Here is a 24355-nt window from a genome sequence, read left to right as displayed (position 1 = left end):
TGGGCAAGGGCAACTACTGGACTTACAGAAGGCCTGGGATGGCATTGCCAGCCCCTTACGAGGTAAGAGACATTGGGCAAGTTATTTTTCTGAGGCTTAGATTCTTCAAATACAAAATGGTAATAATACTTGTCTCACAGAACTGTAAGCATTTAATGTTACTGTACAATAATCAACAAATAATACCTACCACTAAGTCCTTCATATTGGTTATCTCCCTTAACTATCACAACCATCCTATGCGAGGGCCTATTACCTCATTTCATAGAGGCTTAGTCTCACTGCTGTTAAGTGGCCATGTTTGGATTCAGTCCCATCTTTCTGATACCAGAGCCCTGTTCTTACTTAACCCTCTACTGCCTCTGACACTTTTCCACTGTTAGGTTCAAGTGCCCATGATACAGCCTGTCATACATTAGGCACTCAACCTTTAAAAATTTATAATTTTTAGGTTTGATTATTTTGGGTTTGTCCGAGGGTCTGATCGTCCCTCTGTGCAGGGGCAAAATTCAATTTTGGCCCGGCCCAGCCGAGGACTGAATTCTCCCCTCTTCCGACAGAAGCCCAGTCCGGGTTCATTGTGAGCTTACAGTACTGTGAGCAAGATCCCATCGCGTGACAGGGGCGAGGCGTCGGCGTCGCCTGTCAGCAGCTCCGCCCCTCTGAACTTCCCGCTGTCCCCGCGGGACATCCTTAGCAACAAGAGCGCGCACTCCCTGCCCCGACCAGTCCGCGCGGCGCCGGCGCGAGGCGTCGGCGGTCTCCGCGCCTGCGCGCAGCCACAACCGCCAGTAGGCTCTCTTCCCCTCCCTTCCCTCCCCCCTCCCCCTCCTCCTCTTCAGCTTCCTGGAGCTAGACGCCAATATGGAGCTAGAGGACATACCGTGGCCAGGAGAGCTCGAGGAGGAGGAGGAGGCGGCGGAGAACTTGGACGAGTACGACGTGGTGATGGCGGAGGAGATGGAGGAAGAGGAGGGGCGGAAGCCGGACACGGATTTTAACTACGAGAGCCAGCGTCGGGAGAGTACGGACGACGAGGAGGATGAGGAGGCCAAGGCCTGGCTGCAGGCGCACCCCGGCCGGACTTTGCCTCAGCCGTCGCTCCCGAGGCACCGCTGCTCGGAGGGCGAGCTGACTAGCCTGGGGAAGGTGAGCCGGGTCGGGGAGGGGTATGGGCCGTGGTCGGGCAGGGTGGATCCTGAGCGCTTTGCCTGCTCTCCCTTGCGGGCTTCCTCTTGCTCTCTGACTGTCATGGTGCCTGACGAATAGTACGCGTGCTTTTAAAGGCTTGTAGGGCCATTTCGTCTCCTAGGCCCCGACTCTTGCCCAGGCTTCTGGCCGACTACTCCAAGTCTCCTGTTCTTTCAAGGCAAAGATCTCTCTTGTTACCTCCCCACCCTCCCTCTCTCCCCTGGGCTTTTAAAATTACTCCAGATGTTCAGAGGAGCCAATATGGTGGTTAAGAAACGCTCTGGGGAGGAGGTGGGCTTTATACCCTGAGGGAGGGGAAAAGGGCGTTGTAGGAGTGGAGACAGTGGTTGCCCAGGGACTATCTTGTTGGGGAGACAATTAGGAGATTAGTTTGCCTGAAGGGCGGGACTGCCCTTGAGGGAGCAGAGTGGATTCTGTGCACCCTTTGAGTAGTTAGTCTCTAGAGGCTTCTTGCCAACTGTGCTTCTCTGACCTCTCGTTTGTAGCAATAAAGGGGTCCCCAGCCGGTAGGAGGGGCTTAGAAACGCAGGAGGCTTAAGTTGCAGCTCCCAACTGTCTGGAAAACTAGAAAGAGCTGATTTTATGGTTGCCTCCTGAAGATCATTTTGAAAATAACTGCATTTAATTGATTCCTTTTCAGGGACAAAGGAAAGGTTTGCTATACGATTCAGATATCTAGTCATCAGACATTTATGAAATTTCTATTCTGTGAAAGGTACCTTGTGGGGACAAAAAGAAACCTAAGGTTTATTGTCTAGGACTGCTCCTTAGACAAGATGTCAACTGTGCAGAGTAAAACAACAAGGTACAACAATTGAAAAGACAGAAGAAAGACTATATAGGCCTGTGCCGTTCAATACAGTAGTCATAGCAGCGTGTGGCTCCTTACATCTTAATTTGTTAAAATTAAATAAAATTAAAAATTCAGTGCTTCTGTTGTACGAACAATGCTCAGTAGTCACACTTGACTAGTGGCTATGTAATTGGACAGTGCAGATATAGAATAATTTCATCACTACAGAAAGTTCTGCTGGACATTGATGCTGTAGACTGTTGATCATTAAAGAGTAATAGTTGTTGTTTTGCCTGGTAAATGTTCCAATTGGTGCTGAGTTCACTGAACATATATCATTGAGCATTCTTCATGGGCCACACATTGTGCTGGGTGCTGTGGAACCTTGGTGAACCCAAACATTTGTTGTCTCTGCTTTTCTAGCGTACGCAGTCTAAAGAGGGAGGCAGACAAAATTCAGTTGGGTCACAAAAATAAAAGTAAAATTGATATGTGCTAACATGCTTTGAAAACATTCAATAAGGGAATCTCATCTTGCCAGTGAAGCTGGGGAAAGCTTCTCTGAGGAAGCTATGACAAGCTGAGATCTGAAGACAGGTTACAGTCAACTAGGTGAAGTGAAAAGGAAGGAGCTTTGCAGCTGAGGGAAAGGCACATAGAAAGGTACTGTCGGTAAGAGAGAGTGTGGCATTGTCAAGGAACCAAAAGCCAATATGGGTTGAGCAGAGACTTCAAGGCTTTGTGTGCTGTGCAAGGGATTTGGAAGCTTTATCCTGGGAAGTCATTGAAAATGTTTTAAACAAAGGGGTATAGGATAAGATTTGTGTTTCAGAAAGATCACTTTGTAGCACAGTAGAGAACAGCTTTGACAGCAGGGTGGGGTGGGGAGCTGCAATAATAAGTCAGGGATGCTAATTAGGAGGTCATTGCAGTATTGCCAGGCAAATGATGATGATGGTATTTTGGAATAAGGAAGTGTTGGTGGATATAGTAAAACGTAGACTGATTCAAGAGATATTTAAGAGGTAAAGTAATCACACTGATACACTAATTTTACATTATTTTTACACTAATAGTGGATTAGATGTGGAACACTAGGGCAAGAAGGTGTCAGGTTATTGGATAAATGGTTGAAATATGGCCAGGTTTATGGTAGGGGTGGTGGCCATGGGGTGGGGTGATGGGATGGTTGGGATGGGTGTTAAGATTATGGGTTTGGTTTTAGAGGTCAGAGGAGGGGTCTGGGCTGGACATGTCAAGTTGTAAGTTATCTACATATGGACCATAATTAAAGCCACACTTGTGGATGAGGTCTCCTAACTTTAATTTTGTTCTATGACTTCTTGTTTGAATAACTATTAATGTATAAATTTAATATTCCGAGAAGATTTTAATTAAACCACTTTACCGCTTATTACAGCCAGTGTGAAAAAATTATTATCCTGTCTAACAGTGATCTATCTATGTGTAATAGAAGATATTGCTTCTTAGAGCCCAGAGTGCTTTTTCCATAGAGGTGTTTTGTTTCTGTTTTTAAGAGAAATCAGATATTGTCCTATTTACCTTGGAGGGTATATGAAGGTGTGGGTGATGTGCTGTATTAAAGGTAGTTCTAAGATGATATAAAGAGTATTAAAATAATTTTTTGTTCACTAACATATTAAGATTTACTGGTGTAAGTTGGAAAATGTTTAAAGGAGAAACTTTAATATATTTCTTGCTAGAAATTTATTATAACATTTCTTTTTTTTTTTTTTTTTGCCTCTCCTGTTGCGGAGCACAGGCTCCAGACGCGCAGGCTCAGCGGCCATGGCTCACGGGCCCAGCCGCTCCGCGGCATGTGGGATCTTCCCAGACCGGGGCACGAACCCGTGTCCCTTACATCGGCAGGCGGACTCTCAACTACTGCGCCACCAGGGAAGCCCCTATAACATTTCTTTTAAATTAATTTATTTTTGGCTGTGTTGGGTCTTCGTTGCTGTACGTGGTCTTTCTCTAGTTGCGGTGAGCGGGGGCGGAGCACAGGCTCCGAACGCGCAGGCCCAGCAGCCATGGCCAACGGTCCCAGCCGCTCCGCGGCACGCGGGATCCTCCCGGACTGGGGCACGAACTCGCGCCCCCCGCAGCGGCAGGCGGACTCCCAACCACTGCGCCACCAGGGAAGCCCACGGTAGCTTCTCTTTTTGCGGAGCACAGGCTCTAGGCGTGCAGGCTCAGTAGTTGCGGCACATGGGCTTAGTTGCTCTGCGGCATGTGGGATCTTCCCGGGCCAAGGCTGGAACCCGTGTGCCTTGTATTGGCAGGCAGATTCTTAACCACTGCACCACCAGGGAAGCCCTGAACTATAAAATTTTTGAAGATGAGTTTGTTGTGTAGTAGTTAATTCAGTGTATTCAAAGGAAGACACCAAATGATAGGAAACATTAATTTCATTCAGTCTAGTCTCAAGTTAAATGACAAAATTGTAATATTTGATTCACTCTCATGTATCTCTCTTAGTAGGCAATTAGGATGTTCTAGTGGTGATCTGTAAGGTGTTGATTAAGTTTGCAAGTCCTATTAATGAAACTGAGCTAAGGCGTGGAACTGTTTTAAGTTCAATGCAAAATATGACCCGCCTTACAACCAAGTTTTTTTGAGTTCAGGGAAGTGAGCCCTTGCTGTATTGGTCTTATGCTGGTCCTGCAGACCATTCAACATGGACCATTTCAAACACCTCTACTTGTAATTCCTAAACCTAAATTTCTGAACTGTGCTAGGGAAAATAATTCAATTCTGTGGATTGGTATCATAGAAATTCTTGGTCTTCAACTTTTTTTTTCTTTTAGTTTTATTGTTTATTTACTTTTCTTCCAGTTTTATTGAATATAATTGACATAAAGCACTGTATTAGTTTAAGATATACAGCATAATTATTTGACTTATATACATCATGAAATGGTTATCACAGTAAGTCATCTCATATAGCTAGAAAATTAAAGAAATAGAAAAAAAATTTTTTTCTGGTGTTGAGAACTCTTAGGATTTACTCAACAATTTTCGTATATAACATACAGCAGTGTTAATTATATTTATCATGTTGTGCATTGCATCCCTAGTACTTATTTATCTTATAACTGGAAGTTTGTACCTTTTGACCACTTGGACTCCAACTTTTTTTTTTTTTTTTTTTGGCTGCATTAGGTCTTCATTGCTGTGTGCGAGCTTTCTCTAGTTGCGGCGAGTGGGGGCTACTCTTCATTGCAGTGAGAGGGCTTCTCATTGCGGTGGCTTCTCTTGTGGTGGAGCACTGGGTTCTAGGCGTGCGTGCTTCAGTAGTTGCAGCACACGGGCTCAGTGGTTGTGGCACGCAGGCCCTAGAGTGCATGGGCTTCAGTAGTTGCAGCATGTAGGCTCAGTAGTTGTGGTGCATGAGTTTAGTTGCTCCATGGCATGTGGGATCTTCCTGGACCAGGGATCGAACCCGCGTCCCCTGCATTGGCAGGCAGATTCTTAACCACTGCACCACCAGGGAAGTCTGGTCTCCAACTTTTAAATGGGTCATCAACAGTGCTTGGAAATCTTTTTATGTTTCCTCCTTCAGCTTCTGCTTTTTCACTCTTTTTTTTTTTTGCGGTATGCGGGCCTCTCACTGTTGTGGCCTCTCCTGTTGCGGAGCACAGGCTCTGGACGCGCAGGCTCAGCGGCCATGGCTCACGGGCCTAGCCGCTCCGCGGCATGTGGGATCTTCCCAGACCAGGGCATGAACCCGTGTCCCCTGCATCGGCAGGCGGACTCTCAACCACTGCGCCACCAGGGAAGCCCTGCTTTTTCACTCTTCTCCTCTAGATTTCACCCAATGTTCAGCATCCTCCTATCAACAGGTTACCATTTCATAGAAGGAGAGAACACAGGCCTGAACCCCTACACCTTCCTGCTCCCCATCTCCAAATTTATCTACACTGTACAATTCTTAATCTTTTTTGACCTGTTAATACAGATTTTATTCTTAGTATTAATCCTTTCTTGTGCTCATAGGATAAAAACTATCAGTTATTGCGTATTTTTCTCTTAAGGAAGTGCTGGATTTTATTTGTAGATATTTGATAAATGATAATGGTTTAAGTTTTTTTAAAAATGTTTTCTTGACCTTTCTTTGTCAAATTTGGAATCAGAATTATGCCGTTTTTCTGCAAGGTACTGGGAAGATTTTTATTTTTCTGTGTCTTGGAACAGTTTAAATAATGTAAAATTTTCTTGCATGTTTGAAAAATAATCACTTGTGAAACTACTGTGCCTCTGGATTCCTTTCAGGGTTATAATCTGTATATACTCTCTCACTTTTCTTGGGTTAATTTTGTAATTTATGATTTTTCTAGAAAATCATTTCAGCAAGGGTTTCTGGTTAATTATAGTATTCTTTATTTTTTTCTACTGCATCTGTGGTTATTTCCATTTCTCATTCCAGATTTTATATGATTATGTTTTATTCTTCTCTTGATCTGACTAGCTATGGATTTGTCTTGTTAATTGTTTTCATCCAAGGAAACAGCTCTTAGATTTAAGTTTAATTCTATTGCTTTTCATCATTTAATTCATTAATTTCAGTTCTCATCTTTTACTATTTCCCTAGATATATTTTATTTAATTTTACTCAATGTGCTGAATGCTTACCTGGCTTATTTAAAAACATTTTTAACAGTTTTGTTGAGATATAATTCAAATACCATACAATTTACCCTGAATTTTAATGCACAATTCAGTGGTTTCAGTAAATTAATAGATATGTGCAGCCATCACCACAATTTTAGAACAATTTTTTCATTACCTCAAAAAGAAACTCTGTATACTTTGGCTATCACCCCTCTAGCTTCCATTCCGCTAAGCAACCATTAATCTACTTTCTCTCTCTTTAGATTTGCCTATTCTGGGCCTTTAATATAAATGGAATCATATAACATGTAGTGCATGCCACACAGCTTTCAGGATCTTAGTTCCCCCAGCAGTGATCGAACCCAGGGCCTTGGCAATGAGAGCACCGAGTCCTAACCACTGGATCACCAGCGAATTCCAATATGTGGTCTTATGACTGGACTCTTTCACTTAGCATAATGTTTTTAGGAAACATCCATGTATATAACATCAATTTTTCATTCTTTTTTATGACTTAATAATATTCCATTGTATGGATATACTACATTTTTTTATCCATTCATCAATTGATGGACATTTGGGTTGTTTTCTGCCTGTTGTCTATCTCAAAATGTTTGAAAATTCTCTTCGTGATTTCTTTTTTTGACCCATTGGTTATTTAGGAGTCTGTTGCTTGATTTCCACGTATTTGTTAATTTCCTCAATTTCCTTCTGTTATTGATTTCTAATTTCATTCCATTTTGGTTGGAGAATATACTTTCCATGATTTCAGTTATTTAAAAAATTTGAGACTTACGTGTATAATTGAGTCACTGTGCTGTACAGCAGAAATTAACACAACATTGTAAATCACTTATACTTCAATAAAATAAAATTAAAAAAAAAATTTGAGGCTTGTTTTATGGCCTAACATATGGTCTGTTCTGGAGTTGTTCCATGTATGCTGAGGTGTATTCTGCTACCCTAGGCTGGAGTGTTCTATAATATCCATAGACGTAGTTTGTTTATAGAGTATTCACATCTTATATTTCCTTGTTGGTCTTGTCACAGGTAGCTATCATTTTTTTTTCATTTTAATTAATAGACTTTTTTGGGAGCAGATTTATGTTTAGCAGAAAGTACAGAATTCTCATGTACCTCTTTTTCCTCCCCTGTTTTCTCTATTATTAGCATCTTGTATTAGGGTGGCACATTTGTTACAATCGGTAACCTGATATTGATACATTATTAATTGAAGTGCATGTTTTTATCAGAGTCCACTTTTTGTACATTCTGTGGGTTTTGACAAATGTATAATGACATATATCCACTATTACAGTATCACACAGAAGAGTTTCACTGCCTAAAAAAATCCATGTGCTCTACCTGTTTATCCCTCCCTTTCTTCCTCTGAAACCCTGGCAGCTGCTGATATTTTTACTGTATCCACAGTTTTGCTTTTTCCAGAAAGTCATGTAGTCAGAATCATACAGTATGTAGCCTTTTTATTTTTTATTATTTATTTATTTTAAAAATAAATTTATTTATTTTTGACTGTGTTGGGTCTTTGTTGCTGCGCGTGGGCTTTTTCTCTGCTTGCGGTGAGTGGGGGCTACTCTTTGTTGTGGTGTGCGAGCTTCTCATTGAGGTGGCTTCTTTTATTGCGGAGCATGGGCTCTAGGTGCATGGGCTTCAGTAATTGTGCACGCAGGCTCAGTAGTTGTAGCTCGCAGGCTGTAGAGTGCAGGCTCAGTAGTTGTGGCACACAGGCTTAGTTGCTCTGCGGCATGTGGGATCTTCCCAGACCAGGGCTTAAACCTGTGTCCCTGCATTGGCAGGCGGATTCTTAACCACTGTGCTACCAGGGAAGTCCCTATGTAGCCTTTTTAGAATGGCTTCCTTCACTTAGCAATATGCATTTAAGTTTCCTCCCATGTGTTTTCATGGTTTGGTAGCTCATTTCTTTTTTTCCAACTTGATTTCTTTTTCTTTTTTTAAAAATTGCAGTAAAATATATATAACATAAAAGTTACCATTTTAACCTTTTAAAAAAATTATTTATTTTGGCTGCGCTGCGTGGCTTGCAGGATCTGAATTCCTCGACCAGGGGTTGAAGCCATGGGCCCAGCAGTGAAAGCACTGAGTCCTAACCACTGGACCACCAGGGAATTTCTCCATTTTAGCCATTTTTATGTGGCATTAAGTACATTCACACTGTTTTGTAATCTTCACTACCATCCATCTCCAAAACGTCTTCATCTTTACAAACTGAAACTCGAATATGTCTGCCTTATCTGATTCTGGTTCTGATGCTTGCTTTGTGTCTTCAAACTAGTTTTATGTATTGTATGTCTTGTAATTTTTTTTGTTGAAAGCCAGGCATGTACTGAATGAATATGATATGAAAGGAACTGAAGTAAATAGACCTTTAATGTGAAGTTTTATAAGTTTATCTGGTTAGAGGTGATTTTGTGTTTATTGTTTGCTATAGCTGTAGGTGTCAAAGGCTAAAATTTCCTCTGGTGACCTTGTTTTTGTTCCCCCTGTTGTCTTTGGATTTCTCTAAGGACTTCTTTTTTTTTATTTTTAAATATGGAATTTTAAAATAAATTTATTTTTATTTATTTATTTTTGGCTGTGTTGGGTCTTTGTTGCTGTGCACGGCCTTTCTCTAGTTGCGGCGAGTGGGGGCTGCTCTTTGTTGCGCTGCGCAGGCTTCTTGTTGGGATGGCTCCAGGTGCGTGGGCTTCATTAGTTGTGGCACACGGACTCAGTAGTTGCAACTTGTGGACTCCAGAGCGCAGGCTCAGTAGTTGTGGTGCATGGGCTTTGTTGCTCTGCGGCATGTGGGATCTTCCTGGATCAGGGCTTGAACCCGTGTCTCCTGTGTTGGCAGGCGGATTCTTAACCATTGTGCCACCAGGGAAGTCCCTCTGAGGACTTCTTAAGTAAGGTATGAGTTGTGCTATTCTTTCATTCATATACCATCATTATCAGGAGCCCTGTTGATGTAGTGGTAAGGTGTGGGTGGAGGGTAAGTGTTCTATAGTCCTATTATTAGGACTTTCCCTGGGCTGTGATCTTCACTAGGGTTTCTCATTGTTTTCCCCTTAGGTGAGACAGGAAAGCTAGAAGGGGGCTGGAGTTGGGTATTTCCCTTCCCCTGCATCACTTAGTCTCTGGTAAAACCCCAGGCTTTGGTAAAATAGTTTCTTTTGAGGGCAGGTCTTGTTAAGAACAGAATACTCTAGGCTTGTTTCAAAATGGCTGCTTTTGCCCTCCCCCTGCCAGAGCGAGAGGAGATTTTTCTCTGATCTTAACTGTGGAACCTGGTACAGTTCCTGGAGGTAAAACTCATAAAGTGTGGGAGCCCCTCTAAGATTGTTTCCCAGGAGCTTTTAAATCTCAGGGTTGTCTACCCTGAGCCTCTAGCAATTTGTCAATTACAGTTTAGGCTTGCCTACCCTAGTACAGGTCCCCATGGTGGTGTCTGCTCTGGGATTCTGTTCCATTAAGTTGTGATTCTCTGTATCCGTTTGTCTCTCTAATTTGGGAGACTGTAGTTTGCCCTTCATTTCAGTTCCCTGGTGGATGTAAGAAGAGTTGTTGATTTTCAACTTGTTCAGCTTTTTCTCTTTTTGTGGGGATGGGAGTGATGATTTCCTATTTCCTAACTCCTTGCATTGCTGGACCAGAGGTTTTTTTGTTTTGGTTGTTTTTCAATAGACTATGTTGTTGTTGTTTGTTTGTTTTTTTTGCTGCACCCCACAGCTTGTGGGATCTTAGTTCCCCAACCAGGGACTGAACCCGTGCCTTTGGCAGTGAAAGCACGGAATCCTAACCACTAGACCACCCTGGGGAATTCCCTCAACAGACTATTTTTTAGAGCAGTTTTAGGTTCAAAGAAAAATTGATCAGATGGTACAGAGATTTCCCATCCACCTCCTGCCCCCACACATGCACAGCCTCCTCCACTGTCAATATCCCACATCAGAGTGGAGTGTGTTTGTTACAATGAATCTACATTGACATCCAAAACCAGAGTTTACATTAGGGCTCACTTTTGGTATTGTACATTCTATGGTTTTTGACGAACGTATAATGGCATGTATCCACCATTATGGTACAGTATAGTTTCTCCATGTCTTTTCATGACTTGGTAGCTCATTTCTTTTCTCTTTTTTTTTTTTGCGGTACGCGGGCCTCTCACTGTTGTGGCCTCTCCCGTTGCGGAGCACAGGCTCTGGATGCGCAGGCTCAGCAGCCATGGCTCACGGGCCCAGCTGCTCCGTGGCATGTGGGATCTTCCCGGACTGGGGCACGAACCCGTGTCCCCTGCATCGGCAGGCGGACTCTTAACCACTGCGCCACCAGGGAAGCCCAGCTCATTTCTTTTTAGTGCTGAATAATATTACGTTGTCTAGTTTATCTTATCCATTCACCTACTAAAGGATATTTTAGTTGCTTTCAAGTTTTGGCAGTTATGAGTAAAGCTGCTCTAAACATCCATGTGCAGGTTTTTGTGTAGACATATCTTTTCAGTCCGTTTGGGTCAGTACCAAGGAGTTTGATTACTAGATTGTATGCTAATAACATGTTTAGTTTTATAAGAAACTGCCAAATTGTCTTACAAAGTGACTGTACCATTTTGCTTTCCCACCATCATTCAGCAGTGAATGAGAGTTCCTGTTGTTCCATATCCTCGGCAGCATTTGTTGTCAGTGTTTTGGATTTTGGCTATTCTAATAGGTAGGTAGTAGTGTCTCATTGTTTTACTTTACAGTTCCCTAATGATAAATGATACTCAGCATCTTTTCATATGCTTATTCCAGTTGTATATCTTCTTTGGTGGTCTGTTGCCCATTTTCTAACCAAGTTGTTTGTTTTCATATTGTTGAGTTTTAAGAGTTCTTTGTATATTTTGGTTAACAGTCCTTATCAGATATGTCTATTAGAAATATCTCCCAGTCTGTGGCTCGTCTTCTCATTCTCTTAACATTATCTTCCACAGAACAAAGGTTTTTAATTTTGATGAGTGCAGCTTATCAGTTATTTCAGGGATTGTGCCTTTTGTGTTGTACCTAAAAAGTGATCACCATAGCCAAGGTGATCTAGGTTTTCTCCTATATTATCTTCTAGGTGTTTTATAGTTTTTATTGTCTTGCATTCTGCATTTACATCTATGATCCATTTTGAGTTAAGTTTTGTGAAAGGGGTAAGATCTGTCTAGATTCACTTTTTGCACGTGGATGTCCAGTTATTCCAGCATAATTTGTTGAAAAGACTGTCTTTGCTCCATTACGTTGCCTTGGTTCCTTTGTCAATTATCAGTTTTCTTTATGTGGGTCTATTTCTGGACTCTGTTGTGTTACAGTGATCTGTTTGTCTAGTCTTTCACCAATACCACACTCTTGATTGCTGTAGCTTTATAGTAAGTCTTTAAGTCAAGTAGTATCAGTCCTCCCACTTTGGCTTCTTCAATTTTGTGCTGGCTATGCTGGGTATTTTGACTCTTCATATAAACTTTAGAACCAGTTTGTCAATGTCCACAAAATAATTTTCTTGGATTTTGATTGGAATTGTATTGAATCTATACAACAGGTTGGGAGGAACTGACATTGACAGTATGGAGTCTTTCTAACCATGAAAAAGGACTATTCATCCATTTAATTAGTTCCTTTTTGATTTCTTTTGCTGGAGTTTTATAGTTTCCCTCATGTAGATCTTGTATATATTTGGTTAGATTTATACCTAAGTATTTAATTTTTGGGGTGCTAATGTAAATGGTATTGTGGTGGTTTTTTGTTTTTTGAGGGTTTTTTTGGCCATGCCATGTGGCATGTGGGATCTTAGTTTCCTGACCAGGGATCAAACCTGCACCCCCTGCAGCAGAAGTGTGGAGTCTTAACCACTGGACCGCCAGGGAAGCCCCAATGGTATTGTGTTTTTAATTTCAAATTCCAGTTGTTCATTGCTGGTATATAGGAGAGCCATTGACATTTGCTCTGTTGTTTTTTTTTTAATGTTCAAGAATCATCCACAGAATCTCCATCCATCCACTGCTTTTGGAACCTGGAGTATTGAGGTCTAATTATTGTTGGATTGTCTCTTTTTTCCTTCAGTTCTGTTAGTTTTTTTTTTTTTAATAACCTTATTTATTTATTTATTTTTGGCTGTGTTGGGTGTTCGTTGCTGCGTGCGTGCTTTTTCCCTAGTTGTGGGAGTGGGGGCTGCTCTTTGCTGCGGTGCCTGGGCTTCTCATTGCAGTGGCCTCTCCCTTTGCGGAACATGGGCTCTGGGCACACTGGCTTCAGCAGTTGCAGCACATGGGCTCAGTAGCTGTGGCTTATGGGCTCTAGAACGCAGGCTCAGTAGTTGTGGTGCACGGATTTAGTTGCTCTGCAGCATGTGGGATCTTACCGGAGCAGAGCTCGAACCCATGTCCCCTGAATTGGCAGGTGGATTCTTAATCACTGCACCACCAGGGCAGTTCCCAGTTCTGTTAGTTTTTACTTAAGGTGTTTTGGAGCTCTGATGCTAGGTGCATATATATTTTTAATTATTAGGTAGTCTTGGTGGATTGACCCTTTTATCATTCTGAAATGTCCCTTAGGCACTTCCCTTAGTATTTCTTGTAAAAGAAATAAAGAAATTTTCTGTTTTGGTTTATGTGGGGATTTTTTTGAAAAAAAAAAAATTTTTTTTAAATTTTATGTGGTAAAATACACATAACATCTTAACCACGTTAACCATTTTAAAGTGTACAGTTCAGTAATGTTAAATATGTTAACATTGTTGTGCAATCAATGTCCTGAACTCTTAAACTGAAGCTCTGCACCTGTAAACAACCAACTCCGCATTCCCTCTCACCCCAGCCCCTAGTAACAACCATTCTACTTTGTGTTTCTGTGAATTTGATTAATCTGGATACCTCATTTAAGAGGAATCATACACTATTGGTCTTTTGTGACTGGCTTATTTCACTTAGCTTAATGTCCTCAAGGTTCATGCACGTTGTAACATGTGACAGATTAACTTCCTTTTAAGGCTGAATAATATTCTCTTGTACTTTTTTTTTTTTTAACATCTTTATTGGAGTATAATTGCTCTAAAATGGTGTGTTAGTTTCTGCTTTACAACAGAGTGAGTCAGATATACATATACATATGTTCCCATATCTCTTCCCTCTTGCGTCTCCCTCCGTCCCTCCCTCCCACCCTCCCTATCCCACCCCTCTAGGTGGTCACAAACCACCTAGCTGATCTCCCTGTGCCATGCGGCTGCTTCCCAGTAGCTATGCACCCTACGTTTGATAGTGTATATATGTCCATGCCACTCTCTCACTTCGTCACAGCTTGCCCTTGCCCCTCCCCATATCCTCAAGTCCATGCTCTAGTAGGTCTGTGTCTTTATTCCCATCCTACCCCTAGGCTCTTCATGACATTTTATTTTCTTACATTCCATATATATGTGTTAGCATACGGTATTTGTCTTTCTTTTTCTGACTTACTTCACTCTGTATGACAGACTCTTGGTCCATCCACCTCACTACAAATAACTCAATTTCGTTTCTTTTTATGGCTGAGTAATATTCCATTGTATATATATGCCACATCTTCTTTATCCATTCATCTGTCGATGGACACTTAGGTTGCTTCCATGTCCTGGCTATTGTAAATAGAGCTGCAATGAACATTTTGGTACATAACTCTCTTTGAATTATGGTTTTCTCAGGGTATATGCCCAGTAGTGAGATTGCTGGGTCGTATGGTTGTCCTATTTGTAGTTGTTTTTTTTTCTTTTTGTGGTATGCGGGCAAAAGCTTTTAAGTTTTATTAGGTTCCATTTGTTTATTTTTGTTTTTATTTCCATTTCTCTAGGAAGTGGGTCAAAAAGGATCTTTCTGTGATTTATGTCATAGAGTGTTCTGCCTATGTTTTCCTCTAAGAGTTTGATAGTGTCTGGCCTTACATTTAGGTCTTTAATCCATTTTGAGTTTATTTTTGTGTATGGTGTTAGGGAGTGTTCTAATTTCATACTTTTACATGTACCTGTCCAGTTTTCCCAGCACCACTTATTGAAGAGGCTGTCTTTTCTCCTTTATCAAAGAGAAGGTGATCATATGTGTGTGGGTTTATCTCTGAACTTTCTATCCTGTTCCATTGATCTATATTTCTATTTTTGTGCCAGTACCATACTGTCTTGATTACTGTAGCTTTGTAGTATAGTCTGAAGTCAGGGAGCCTGATTCCTGCAGCTCCATTTTTCTTTCTCAAGATTGCTTTGGCTATTCGGGGTCTTCTGTGTTTCCATACAAATTGTGAAATTTGTTGTTCTAGTTCTGTAAAAAATGCCTGTGGTACTTTGATAGGGATTGCATTGAATCTGTAGATTGCTTTGGGTAGTAGAGTCATTTTCACAATGTTGATTCTTCCAATCCAAGAACATGGTATATCTTTCCATCTATTTGTATCATCTTTAATTTCTTTCATCAGTGTCTCATAAATTTCTGCATACAGTTCTTTTGTCTCCTTAGGTAGGTTTATTCCTAGATATTTTATTCTTTTTGTTGCAATAGTAAATGGGAGTGTTTTCTTAATTTCACTTTCAGATTTTTCATCACGAGTGTATAAGAATGCCAGAGATTTCTGTGCATTAACTTTTTATCCTGCTACTTTACCAAATTCATTGATTAGCTCTAGTAGTTTTCTAGTAGCATCTTTAGGATTCTCTATGAATAGTATCATGTCATCTGCAAACAGTGACAGCTTTACTTCTTCTTTTCTGACTTGGATTCCTTTTATTTCTTTTTCTTCTCTGATTGCTGTGGCTAGAACTTCCAAAGCTATGTTGAATAAGAGTGGTGAGAGTGGGTAGCCTTGTATTTTTCCTGATTTTAGTGGAAATGTTTCAGTTTTTCACCATTGAGGACGCTGTTGGCTGTGGGTTTGTCATATATGGCCTTCATTATGTTGAGGAAAGTTCCCTCTATGCCTACTTTCTGCAGGGTTTTTATCATAAATGGGTGTTGAATTTTGTCAAAAGCTTTTTCTGCATCTATTGAGATGATCATATGGTTTTTCTCCTTCAATTTGTTAATATGGTGTATCATGTTGATTGATTTGCGTATATTGAAGAATCCTTGCGTTCCTGGAATAAACCCCACATGATCACGGTGTATGATCCTTTTAATGTGCTGTTGGATTCTGTTTGCTAGTATTTTGTTGAGGATTTTTGCATCTATTTTCATCAATGATATTGGCCTATAGTTTCCTTTCTTTGTGACATCTTTGTCTGGTTTTGGTATCAGGGTGATGGTGGCCACATAGAATGAGTTTGGGAGTGTTCCTCCCTCTGCTATATTTTGGAAGAGTTTGAGAAGGATAGGTGTTAGCTCTTCTCCAAATGTTTGATAGAATTCGCCTGTGAAGCCGTCTGGTCCTGGGCTTTTGTTTGTTGGAAGATTTTTAATCACAGTTTCAATTTCATTACTTGTGATTGGTCTGTTCATATTTTCTATTTCTTCTGGGCTCAGTCTCGGCAGGTTGTGCATTTCTAAGAATTTGTCCATTTCTTCCAGGTTGTCCATTTTATTGGCATAGAGCTGCTTGTAGTAATCTCTCATGATCTTTTGTATTTCTGCAGTGTCAGTTGTTGTTTCTCCTTTTTCATTTCTAATTCTATTGATTTGAGTCTTCTCCCTTTTTTTCTTGAAGAGTCTTCCTAATGCTTTATCAATTTTGTTTATCTTCTCAAAGAACCAGCTTTTAGTTTTATTGATCTTTGCTATCGTTTCCTTCATTTCTTTTTCATTTATTTCTGATCTGACCTTTATGATTTCTTTCCTTCTGCTAAATTGGGGTTTGTTTGTTCTTCTTTCTCTAATTGCTTTAGGTGCAAGGTTAGGTTGTTTATTTGGAATGTTTCCTGTTTTTAAGGTAGGATTGTATAAACTTCCCTCTTAGAACTGCTTATGCTGCATCCCATAGGCTTTGAGTCGTCGGGTCTCCATTGTCATTTGTTTCTAGGTATTTTTTGATTTCCTCTTTGATTTCTTCAGTGGTCACTTTGTTATTAAGTAGTGTATTGTTTAGCTCCATGTGTTTGTATTTTTTACAGATCTTTTCCTGTAATTGATATCTAGTCTCCTAGTGTTGTAGTTGGAAAAGATACTTGATACGATTTCAATTTTCTGAAATTTACTAAGGCTAGATTATTGACCCAAGATACGATCTGTCCTGGAGAATGTTCCATGAGCAATTGAGAAAAATGTGTATTCTGTTGTTTTTGGTTGAAAAGTCCTATAAATATCAATTAAGTCCATCTTGTTTAATGTATCATTTAAAGCTTATGTTTCCATATTTATTTTCATTTTGGATGATCTGTCCATTGGTGGAAGTGGGGTGTTAAAGTCCCCTACTATGATTGTGTTACTGTCGATTTCCCCTTTTATGGCTGTTAGTATTTGCCTTATGTATTGAGGTGCTCCTATGTTGGGTGCATAAATATTTACAACTGTTACACCTTCTTCTTGGATCTATCCTTTGATCATTATGTAGTGTCCTTATTTGTCTCTTGTAATAGTCTTTATTTTAAAGTCTATTTTGTCTGATATGAGAATTGCTACTCCAACTTTCTTCTGATTTCCATTTGCATGGAATATCTTTTTCCATCCCCTTACTTTCAGTCTGTATGTGTCTCTAGGTCTGAAGTGGGTCTCTTGTAGACAGCATATATACGGGTCTTGTTTTTGTATCCATTCAGTCAGTCTGTGTCTTTTCGTGGGAGCATTTAATCCATTTACATTTAAGGTAATTATCAATATGTATGTTCCTATTCCCATTTACTTAATTGTTTTGGGTTTATTTTTGTAGGTCTTTTCCTTCTCGTGTTTCTTGCCTAGAGAAGTTCCTTTAGCAGTTGTTGTAAAACTGGTTTGGTGGTGCTGAACTCTGTCAGCTTTTGCTTGTTTGTAAAGGTTTTAATTTCTCCATCAAATCTGAATGAGATCTTTTCTGGGTAGAGTAATCTTGGTTGTAGGTTTTTCTCCTTCATCACTTTAAATACGTCCTGCCACTCCCTTCTGGCTTGCAGAGTTTCTGCTGAAAGATCAGCTGTTAACCTTATGGGGATTCCCTTGTGTGTTATTTGTTGTTTTTCCCTTGCTGCTTTTAATATGTTTTCTTTGTATTTAATTTTTGATAGTTTGATTAATATGTGTCTTGGCATACTTCTCCTTGGATTTATCCTGTATGAGACTCTCTGTGCTTCCTGGACTTGATTAACTATTTCCTTTCCCATAGTAGGGAAGTTTTCAACTATAATCTCTTCAAATATTTTCTCAGTCCCTTTCTTTTTCTCTTCTTCTTCTGGGACCCCTATAATTCGAATGTTGGTGCATTTAATGTTATCCCAGAGGTCTCTGAGACTGTCCTCAGTTCTTTTCATTCTTTTTTCTTTATTCTGCTCTGCAGTAGTTATTTCCCCTATTTTATCTTCCAGGTCACTTATCCGTTCTTCTGCCTCAGTTATTCTGCTATTGATGCCTTCTAGAGTATTTTTTTTTTTTTTTCCGGTACGTGGGCCTCTCACTGTTGTGGCCTCTCCCGTTGCGGAGCACAGGCTCCGGACGCGAAGGCTCAGCGGCCATGGCTCACGGGCCCAGCCGCTTCGCAGCATGTGGGATCTTCCTGGACGGGGGCACGAACCCGTGTCCCCTACATTGGCAGGCAGACTCTCAACCACTGCGCCACCAGGGAAGCCCCTAGAGTATTTTTAATTTCATTTATTGTGTTGTTCATCATTGCTTGTTTCCTCTTTAGGTCTTCTAGGTCCTTGTTAAATGTTTCTTGCATTTTCTCTATTCTATTTCCAAGATTTTGGATTATCTTTACTATCATTATTCTGAATTCTTTTTCAGGTAGACTGCCTATTTCCTCTTTATTTGTTAAGTCTGGTGGGTTTTTACCTTGCTCCTTCATCTGCTGTGTGGTTTTCTGTCTTTTCATTTTGCTTATCTTACTGCGTTTGAGGTCTCCTTTTCGCAGGCTGCAGGTTTGTAGTTCCCATTGTTTTTGGTGTCTGCCCCCAGTGGCTAAGGTTGGTTCAGTGGGTTGTGTAGGTTTCCTGGTGGAGGGGCCTAGTGCCTGTGTTCTGGTGGATGAGGCTGGATCTTGTCTTTCTGGTGGGGAGGTCCACGTTTGGTGGTGTGTTTTGGGGTGTCTGTAGCCTTATTATGATTTTAGGCAGCGTCTCTGCTAATGGATGGGGCTGTGTTCCTGTATTGTTAGTTGTTTGGCATAGGGTGTCCAGCACTGTAGCTTGCTGGTCATTGACTGAAGCTGGGTGTGGTCTTGGTGTTGAGATGGAGATCTCTGGGAGATTTTCGTGGTTTGATTTTACATGGAGCTGGGAGGTCTCGTGGACCACTGTCCTGAAGTTGGCTCTCCCACCTCAGAGGCACAGCACTGATCCCTGGCTGGAGCACCAAGAGCCTTTCATCTACACGCCTCAGAATAAAAGGGAGAAAAAATAGAAAGAAAGAAAGAGAGAAAGAGAGAAAGAAAGGAAGGAAGGAAGGTAGGAGGATAAAATAAAGTAGGATAAGATAAAATAAAGTTATTAAAATAAAAATAATTATTAAGAAAAAAAATTTTTTTTAAGTAAAAAGAAAAAGAGAAAAACCGGACGGTCAGAACCCTAGGACAAATGGTGAAAGCAAAGCTATACAGACAAAATCTCACACAGAAGCCTACACATACACACTCACAAAAAGAGGAGAAGGGCAAAAAATTATTTGTCTTGCTCCCAAAGTCCACCTCCTCAATTTGGGATTATTCATTGTCTATTCATGTATTCCACAGATGCAGGGTACATCAAGCTGATTGTGGAGATTTAATCTGCTGCTTCTGAGGCTGCTGGGAAAAATTTCCCTTTCTCTTTGTTCGCACAGCTCCCGGGGTTCAGCTTTGGATTTGGACCCGCCCCTGTGTGTAGGTCGCCTGAGGGCGTCTGTTCTTCACTCAGACAGAACAGGGTTAAAGGAGCAGCTGATTGGGGGCTCTGGCTCACTCAGGCCGGGCGGAGGGAGGGGTACGGATGCGGAGCGAGCCTGCAGCAGCAGAGGCCGGCGTGACGTTGCACCAGCCTGAGGCGTGCCGTGCGTTCTCACGGGGAAGTTGTCCCTGGATCACGGGACCCTGGCAGTGGCGGGCTACACAGGCTCCCGGGAGGGGAGGTGTGTATAGTGACCTGTGCTCGCACACAAGCTTCTTGGTGGCTGCAGCAGCAGCCTCAGCGTCTCATGCCCGTCTCTGGGGTCGGCGCTGATAGCCGTGGCTCGCGCCCGTCTCTGGAGCTCCTTTAAGCAGCGCTCTTAATCCCCTCTCGTCTCGCACCAGGAAACAAAGAGGCAAGAAAAAGTCTCTTGTCTCTTCGCAGCTCCAGACTTCCCCTGGACTCCCTCCTGGCTAGCAGTGGTGCACTAACCCCTTAAGGCTATGTTCACGCAGCCAACCCCAGTCCTCTCCTGCATCCGACCTAAGTCCGATCCTCAGCTCCCAGCCCACGCCTGTCCCGGCGGGTGAGCAGACAAGCCTCTCGGGCTGGTGAGTGCTGGCCGGCACCGATCCTCTGTGCGGGAATCTCTCCGCTTTGCCCTCCGCACCCCTGTGGCTGCGCTCTTCTCCGTGGCTCTGAAGCTTCCACCTCTGTCACCCGCAGTCTCTGCCCGTGAAGGGGCTTCTAGTGTGTGGAAACCTTTCCTCCTTCTCAGCTCCCTCCCACTGGTGCAGGTCCCATCCCTATTCTTTTGTCTCTGTTTTTTCTTTTTTCTTTTGTCCTATCCAGGTACGTGGGGAGTTTCTTGCCTTTTGGGAGGTCTGAGGTCTTCTGTCAGCGATCAGTGGGTGTTCTATAGGAGTAGTTCCACGTGTAGATGTATTTCTGATGTAACTGTGGGGAGGAAGATGATCTCCACATCTCTGTTCTCCAGAATCCTTTTTGTATCACATTTTGTTTATCCCTTTATCAGTTAGTAAGACACTTGGAATGTTTCTGCCTATTGGCTATTGTGAGTAGTGCTGCTGTGAACATGGGTTTGTAAATATCTCTTTGAGATGGTGCCTTCAGTTCTTTTGGATATATACTCAGAAGTGGGATTGCCAGATCATGTGGTAGTTCTATTTTTAGTTTTCTAAGGAAACTCCCTCCTGTTTTCCACAGTGGTTGCACCATTTTATATTCCCACCAACACGACACAAGGGTCCCAGTTTCTCCACATCTTCACCAACATTTGTTATTTTCTCTCTCTTCCTTTTTTTTGTTTTTGATAGCAGCCATCCTGATGAGTGTGAGGTGATGTCTCATTGTAGGTTTTTTAAAATTGTTTTTACAGTAGGTCCTTGTTGGTTATCTATTTTATTTTATTAATTTATTTTAAAAATATTTATTTATTTATTTGGCTGCACTGGGTATTAGTTGCGGCACGTGGGATCTTTTAGTTGTGGCTTGTGAACTCTTAGCTGTGGCATGTGGGATCTAGTTCCCTGACTAGGGATCGAACCTGGGCCCCCTGCTTTGGGAGCAGAGAGTCTTAACCACTGGACCACCAGGGAAGTCCCTCATTGTAGTTCTGATTTGTATTTTTCTAAAGATTAGTGATGTTGAGCATCTTTTCATGTGCTTATTGGCCATTTGTATATGTTTGGAGAAATGGCTCATCAAGTTCTTTGCCCATTTGATAATTGGTTAATTGGGTGTTTTGTTTTGTTTTTGTTTTTGAGTTTGAGTTCTTTATATATTATGGATATTAATCCCATATCAGATACATGATTTTCAAATATTTTCCCCCATTCTGTGGGTTGCCTGTTTACTCTTTTTTTTTTAAATTGGAGTGTAGTTGCTTTACAGTGTTGTGTTAGTTTCTGCTGTACAGTGAAGTGAATCAGCTATATGTATACATATATCCCCTCTTTTTTGGATTTCCTTTCCAGTTAGGTCACCACAGAGCACTGAGTAGAGTTCCCTGTGCTATACAGCAGGTTTCCTTTTTACTCTGTTGATGGTGTCTTCTGATATACAGAATTTAAAAATTTTCATGAAATCCAGTTTGTCTGTTGTTTCTTTTGTTGCTTGTGCCTTTGGTATCATATCCAGGAAATCACTGCCAAATTTGCTGTTGTGCAACTTTTGCTCTGAGTTTTCTAGTTTTAGGTCTTAACATTTAAGTCTTTGGTCCGTTTAGAGTTGAGTTTTGTGTATATTGCTAGGTGAGAGTGTAACTTCATTCTTTTGCATGTGGATAACCAGTTTTATGAGCAACAGTTGTTGAAAAGACTATCCTTTTCCCATTGAATGGTCTTGATACCTTTGCTGAAAATCATTTGACCATGTATGTGAGAGTTTATTCCTGGGGTCTCTTTGCTCTAGCCTGGGACTTCCAATAATGTGTTGAATAGAAGTGGCAAGAGTGGGCATTCTTGCCTTGTTCCTGGTCTTAGAGGAAAAGCTTTCAGTTTTACACTGTTGAGTGTGGTGTGAGTTAGTTGTGGGCCCTCATAAATGGCCTTTATTATATTGATTAGTTTCCTTCCATTCCTGATTTGTTGAGTGCTTTTTCATGAAAGGGTGTTGAGCATTGTCAACTGCTTTTTCTGTATCAGTCAAGATGATCATGTGGTTTTGTCCTTCATTCTGTTAATGTGAAGTATTTTTTTGGTTGATTTTTATGTGTTGAATCATCCTTACATTTCATGGTTAATTCCCACTTGATCATGGTGTATACATACTTCTTTTAATGTGTTGTGAATCCTGTGTGCTAGTATTTTGTTGAGGATGAGTGAAGCCATCTGGTCCTTGGCTTTTCTGTGTTGGCAGGTTTTTGATTACTGATTGAATCTCCTTGCTAGTTATATGTTTGTTCAGATTTTCTATTTTTTCATGATTCAGTCTTGGTAGGTTGTGTCTTTCTAGGGATTTATGTATGTCTTCTTGGCTATCCAATTTGTTGGTATACAGTTGTTCATAGTATTTATTCTCTTATAATCCTTATTTCTGTGGCATTGGTTGTAATATTCCCTCTTTCATTTCTGATTTTATTATTTGAGTCTTCTTTTTTTCCTTAGTCAGTCTGGCTAACAGGTTGTCAATATTGTTGATCTTCTGAAAAACACACTTTTAGTTTCATGATTTTTTTTTTTCTGTTGACTATTTCATTTATCTGTGCTCTAATCTTTGTTATTTCCTTCCTTCTGCCTGCTTTAGGTTTAGTTCTTCTTTTAGTTCCTTGAGGTACAAGTTAGATTGCTTACTTGAGATCTTGCCTTTTTTTTAATATATGCATTTACGGCTATAAACTTCCTTCTTAGTACTTCTTTCGCTGCGTCCATAAGTTTTTTGGCATTTCGCGTTTTCATCTGTGTCCAGGTATTTTCTAATTTCCTTTGTGACTTCTTGTTTGACCCATTGGTTTTGTAAGACATGTGTTTAATTTCCACATATTGTAAAATTTCCAGTTTTTCTTGTGCTATTTGTTTCTAGTTTCATTCCATTGTGATTGGAAAAGATACTGTGTATTATGATTTCAGTCTTCTTGAATTTATTAAGACTTGCTTTGTGGCTAGACATGTGTTCTATCCTGTAGAATGTTGCATGTGTACTTGAGAAAATGTGTTCTGCTGTTGTTGGGTGGAGTGTTCTGTGTATATGTTATGTCTGATTGGTCTGTAGTGCTGTTCAATTTCTATATTTCCTTATTCTTCTGTATGGTTGTTCTGTTCATTATTGAAAGTGGGTGTTGAAGCCTCTTATGTTGCTGTGTATTTCTCTCTTCAATTCTTTCAACATCTGCCTCATTAATTTAGGAGCTCTGAGGTTTGGTGCATAAATACTTAACAAATCTTGGTGAATTGACCCCTTTTTAAAAAAATAAAATTTATTTATTTATGGCTGCATTGGGTCCTTGTTGCTTTGTGTGGGTTTTCTCTAGTTGCGGGCTTCTCATTGCAGTTGCTTCTATTGTTGCAGAGTATGGGCTGTAAGCGTGTGGGCTTCCGTAGTTGTGGTATGCGGGCTTCAGTAGTTGTGGCTCGTAGGCTCTAGGGTGCAGGCTCAATAGTTGTGGCTCATGGGCTTAGTTGCTCCGCGGCATGTGGGATCTTCCCGGACCAGGGCTCGAACCTGTGTTCCCTGCATTGGCAGGCAGATTCTTAACCACTGCACAACCAGGGAAGCCCTGAATTGACCCTTTTATCATTATATGATATTTTTCTTCGTCTCTTGTAACGGTTTTTGACTCAAAGTCTATTTTGTCTGAAACTAATATAGCCACTCCTGTGCTCTTTTGGTTACTATTTGCATGAAATCTCTTTTTTCATCCTTTTACTTGGAATCGATATGTATCCTTATATCTAAAATGTTTCTTTGATAGACAACATGTAGTTGGAAGACTACTAAAGACCAGTATTTCTTTTTTTAAATATTTATTTATTTATTTTGGCTGCACTGGGTCTTAGTTGTGGCACACAGGATTTTCGTTGTGGCACATGGGATCTTTAGTTGTGGCATGCATGCAGGATCTATATCCCCGACCAGGGATCGAACCCGGGCCCCCTGCATTGGGAGCGCAGAGTCTTAGCCACTGGGCCACCAGGGAAGACCCAGACTGCTAACTTGTAATATTAAAAAATGACTCAGGGAAAGACTCTGAAACTGTTTATTTATACCAAAAGACATTTAATC

At 41.0% G+C, this 24355-nt stretch overlaps 1 protein-coding gene across 1 annotated transcript in view; it reads left to right on the top strand.

Moving 5' to 3' along the window:
- The first annotated feature begins 861 nt into the window (after positions 1 to 861).
- Positions 862 to 24355, top strand: part of ALMS1 (ALMS1 centrosome and basal body associated protein) — a 147743-nt gene continuing 124249 nt past the window's right edge. The window contains exon 1 of the mRNA XM_060026370.1: positions 862 to 1149. Within this exon, the coding sequence (XP_059882353.1) occupies positions 865 to 1149 (285 nt within the window). The 5' untranslated portion in view covers positions 862 to 864. The remainder of the gene's footprint in view (positions 1150 to 24355) is intronic.

Source organism: Delphinus delphis, chromosome 12 (genome assembly GCF_949987515.2).
Source record: "Delphinus delphis chromosome 12, mDelDel1.2, whole genome shotgun sequence".
NCBI classification, from domain to species: Eukaryota; Metazoa; Chordata; class Mammalia; order Artiodactyla; family Delphinidae; genus Delphinus; species Delphinus delphis.
This window is presented reverse-complemented; position numbering and strand designations above follow the sequence as displayed.